Source organism: Penaeus vannamei, chromosome 35 (genome assembly GCF_042767895.1).
Source record: "Penaeus vannamei isolate JL-2024 chromosome 35, ASM4276789v1, whole genome shotgun sequence".
Lineage (NCBI taxonomy): Eukaryota > Metazoa > Arthropoda > Malacostraca > Decapoda > Penaeidae > Penaeus > Penaeus vannamei.
Window position 1 is genome coordinate 2,508,818 of NC_091583.1, and position 5,000 is coordinate 2,513,817.

The 5,000-nt window shown below is 42.7% G+C and overlaps 2 protein-coding genes across 4 annotated transcripts in view; one reads left to right on the forward strand and one right to left on the reverse strand.

Moving 5' to 3' along the window:
• The window catches only part of Prp38 (pre-mRNA processing factor 38), a 16,439-nt gene extending 16,331 nt beyond the window's left edge, over positions 1–108 (forward strand). Inside the window, exon 7 of the mRNA XM_027378309.2 lies at positions 1–108. This exon is cut by the window's left edge and continues 566 nt beyond it. The gene's annotated coding sequence lies outside the window, so the exon portion shown is untranslated.
• A 3,648-nt stretch (positions 109–3,756) lies between these two features.
• Positions 3,757–5,000, reverse strand: part of LOC113825474 (dynamin associated protein 160) — a gene marked incomplete at its 5' end in the record, with an annotated part of 86,467 nt that continues 85,223 nt past the window's right edge. For all 3 annotated transcript variants that reach the window (XM_070114198.1, XM_070114197.1, XM_070114196.1), the window contains 1 exon segment: positions 3,757–4,286. In XM_070114198.1, coding sequence (XP_069970299.1) covers positions 4,129–4,286 — 158 coding nt within the window.

Consider the following 5,000-nt stretch of genomic DNA (forward strand, 5'->3'; position numbering starts at 1 on the left):
ATAGATATACAGGATTTGATAATATCATCAATGGTTTTATTTGTTGTTACCCTTTCTATTACTTGAATTCAATAGTAAGAATACAATAATAGATGTAATAGAACATTAATTTGCGGAGTATTTTTGAAGAAACCCTTCTGATATTGATATATATGAAACTTATTTCCATAATATTGAAATGATATTCATTTGTAGGATCCAAAAAATTAATGTAATCTAAACTTATTTTCTTCATCCCCTTCAGTCCCATTCCTAAGGTGTGAGAGCCGTGCTGAAAGGATGAACGGCTGACTTTGTTAGTCATGAACGGCTTCCAGGAGCTATGGGTATGGCATTCCCTTGGTTAATTCCCTAGCCCTTACCCCTTATGGGGACCCTGGTAGACTGTTTCTTTTCCCCATTTTATCCCTCCCAATACCTTGCTCGTTGTTGTTGTGGGAGGGCTTAGGAGACTGAGGCCCATCATAAGGGATCACCCCTACCTTGAGCCTCAGCTCTCACCTCAACTAATTATGCTTATGTCTTTTCTTCTCCCCCTTTCCTTTTTCTATCTTCTTCATCCCCTTCTTCTGTCCCATTCCTAAGGTGTGAGAACCGTGCTGAAAGGATGAAAGGCTGGCTTTATGTCGGTTATGAATGGCCTCCAAGAGCCATGGATACAGTATTCCCTTGGTTAATTGTCTCGCCCTTACTCCTTATGGTGGGGACGCTGATGGGTAGATTGTTTCTTTTCCCCCTTTTATTCAGGTTCACCATGGCCAATAATAAAGATTCTTTACCCTTAATATGGGCATTAAGGCTCACTCCTTTATCAAAAAGCCAATCAGAAATTTATTTTGATAGTTTTCCAACTCCTGCCTCTTTAATACTAATACCCCCTCCCCAATGTTTACTGACAATTTATCCATTCCAAACCAGCCACCCAGGTTATTACTCAACCTCCAGAATGCACCCCTTCCTCTTTCCCAACATTCTCCTCTCCATCTACTGTACAGTCTTCTTCAGTGTCAACCCCCTTTTCCCTTATTACTACTCTTCATCCTTATTGTCTCCCCCCCCACACACACACACAGAACTACACACCACCGCATCTTCCTCCCGCTCTCATCCTTCTCCTGGCTCAGCAAGTGAGGCCGGCTGTGGATCCTGTGGGGAGAGCATCTGCTGGGGCTAGAGGTGGAAACATGAATTACTCATCCTGCTTGCGCTCTGCACAGCTTTCCGCCCCCTTTTAAATGGGGCAATGTCGGCGGGGGAGGCAGAGGTGGTGTCTGCCCGGAGCAAAGGACCGAGGTTTAACTTCAGGCGGGCTGTCCAGGTGGGAGCTTTGAACATCCGGTCTTTCCGGCAAGATGAGAAATTACCCTTGCTATCAAGGGAACTGAAGCAACTAGGAGTTGAGGTGGGTACCCTCTCAAAGGTGAGGAGACCTGGCAGCGGCACAATCAGTATGGGTGGGTACACCTATTACTGGTCGGGCCAGGGAGTAGCCATAGCCATCTCCAGTCGACTTCAGCCTTCGGTAGTAGAGGTGTCAACGGTTGATGAGCATACTATGGCATTGTGACTGAAGCACGCTTTTGGCTTTGCATCCTTTATTGCTGTAGACGCATGTATACAGCAATACAGCTGTATACCAATGTTTGTAAACTCAATGTGAAAGAGGCATTCTATGCCAAACTCACATCTGTGGTTGACAAATGCCCCCGGCAAGACATTCGCAAAGTACTGGGCGACTTCAATGCGCTAGGCAGAATTTCATCTCACTAGAAACATTGGAGGCCACAGATGTGTGTTGCATGGCTCGTCTGAACGGCAATGGAGATTTGTGCCATTCCTTGGTGCATCAGGTAGACCCCTGTAGTTAGGATGTCGCAATTCCTGTGCCAAACCCACCCATCAGTGAGGATCGCCCTACCCTAAATGAGGTTAGGGAGGCGATCTCTAAGCTGAAGGGTGGGAAAGCTGCAGGTATATGCCATATCCCTGCTGAAATGCTAAAGGCTGGAGGTGAGCCTATGGCCCGGGGCTTGCATGCTGTCCTGGCTGCCATCTGGAAGTCCGGTTCCATTCCCCCTGACCTGTTAAGGGGCGAAGTCATGCCTTTCTGGAAGGGGAAAGGGGATCGCTGGGACTGTAGTAACTACCGTGGCATCACATTGCTCAGTATACCAGGCAAGGTTTTCACCCACATTCTTCTGAAACTGATCCGCAACCACCTCCTAAGGCACCAAAGACCGAAGCAATCTGATTTTACTCCTGGCAAGTCCACAATAGACAGTATCCTAGCACTTCGAATCATTGCAGAACGTCGTCGTGAGTTCAGTCGTGGGCTGCTTGCAGCCTACATCAACCTCAAGAAGGCGTTATTTCAGTGTATAGCGAATCTTTGTGGGAGATACTGAGACTTAGAGGAATTCTAACATGGATTATTGGATTAATAGCAAGCCTATATACTGGTACTGAAAGTGCTGAAAAGTATGATGGAGGCTTGTTGAGCTTCTTCCCAGTTAACTCAGGAGTAAGGCAAGGCTGTGTCCTTGCACCAACACTTTTCAACACTTGCATGGACTGGATAACTGGGTTACTTCCCAAAGTCAGTGTGGAACAACACTGGGCAATATCAAGGTCACGGACCTTGACTTTGTTGATGATGTTGCAACTCTATCCGAGTCTCTGGGATCTCTGATAGCGACTCTTAACGCATTTAGCAATGAGGCAAAGCCCCTGGACTAAGACCAAGATCCAGGATTTCGGGGGCCTGCTAGGAGAACCTGTTCAGTCGATACATGCTCACGGAGAGCTTTACATACCTTGGCAGTGCAGTTCATGTATCTGGGGTGTCACATGGACTTGGAGGTGCCGGTACCTATGCAGGACTAAATTACATGTCTTCAAGGCCTTGATACTTTCAGTTTTGCTTTATGGAAGCAAAACCTGGACTCTAACCAGTGCCCTGGAGTCAAGTCTCAAGGCCTTTTGTATCAAGTCCCTACGTCAGATCATGGGGTACAGTTGGCAGGACCATGTGTCCAACCAACGACTGCATAATCCAGGACTGCCAACTCAGGCTGTACGGGCACCTAGCTCGTTTCCTTGTGGATTACCCTGCCCATCAGGTTGTCTGTAAGAGGCAATCCTGCATGGAGGCCTATGGGAAGACCTAGGAAGTCGTGGTTTGGGCAGCTCGACCAGACCTGTCATGAAGAACTAGAGATGGGCCAAGGGCCTGCCTGGCTACTCGCCATGAAGGACCTTTGTGGCTGGAAGCGAAGGGTGGATGCGGCTATGCCCCCTATTGGCGTCGGCCCCTTTGATGATGATTATATCTTATATCTTAAAAACATATCAAGGAACAATGTTGTGATAAAATACTGAGGGAGCCACTAGAATGAACGTGAATATGAAAATGAGTGAAAATCTAGGAACAGACAGTTGTGGTAACATTCATTACCTTACAGAGGTAATGGTTTGGGGCTTATAGGAGAGCTTTTCCATTTATACATGAGTATGAAACTGCCCACTCAGATGGCCCCTTTATGGTGGGAGGTCACTAGGGCCCAAACCCAGAAACTAAGGTGCTGATAAGATCAAGCTGTGAGAAAGACCTGGTTACTCTAATGATGCCATAAGGCAGAACTGGCATTAACTTGCAAGAACAACATTGAAAATATAGCATGCTTATATTTTTTCTTTTACTGCCTTTATATGCTAAGGGGATATTTGCACACATTAATGGATAATAATACTGACATATTTTTACTAAAATCTTTATACAAGAGTCATTATACAGTCATTTTTTGTTGTTCGTTTTTTTTTCTTATATAAAATTTATCCAAGACATTACTCAACTTCCAAAAGTGCCTCAGTGTACTCCAGTGGAACTGCCAAATACCCAAACTACTGATTCTGATAAGAAAACTATCTTTATAAGGGTAAATACTGACAGCATAGAGAAGGAACACTTATTACATATCTATTGTGTAGATAAAAATAAACTGACAATTATACTTGCATAATCTACCCATTTAATAGGTCAAATGTTTTTATTGCTTAGTTCTAACAGAATATAATATATTTTGGAACAACACAATTGATATGATATATATTTTTTGAATCGTACAAAACTTAAGAACGCTCAAAAAGTTGAAGTGAAATTTTCAAGATAACTTCTCCAGATTTAACTTCCTGAAGCTGTAACTTATGGACTTGTGGCTGTGTTCCTGGCTGGTTCTTCGACTCCTCGTGCACTTGGTTTATCTTGATCTCTGTTCTTCCCAGGAACTCTGAAATGGGCAATGGGCCTGTTACTGGACTTGTTACATCAATTCATATTTCAATAAACAAATGTGCTATTTTGCATCATTCTAACTTAATCTACAGTAGGAATCAGGAGCCTCTTCTGAAGTTCATTTTGGCCATTATTTACCATTATAACAAACTGCATTATACTGATTTCAAAATTTGCAATATCTGAAGCCTTTCGTGGCAATACAAAACTTTAATTCAGACCTTGATGATATCCTAGATCTAAACATATAATCACATTGCTTAAATAGCTTTTTAAAGCCCCTCTCCATGAGTTCTTGTAAATTTAACTGTTTAAGCATTTTCCTGTAAATGTTCGGTGTATATATCTATATATTCATGAATATATTTGAATTCACTGCTTGCATTACAGATAGACAGACAAACAGATATAAATATAGATAGAAACAGAATGACATTTTTGGGGGATAAAAAGGAAGAAGCAGTCACTAGACTGACCATTTTAAGGGATATTAATTTCTGCAAAAGACTGCATAAAAAGATGTAGGTGACATGACAGTAGGAAGATATATCACATGAAAATTTATTGTCTTTTTAATGATTATTGGCATTGATTGAGCAGCATTTCATAACCATTTACTTTCTTGATAACATCAACCATTGGTAGATATCCAATGATGCATGGTAAGGTTTTCATTTACAGAACACAGTGATTTCAGCTAAAAACTGGA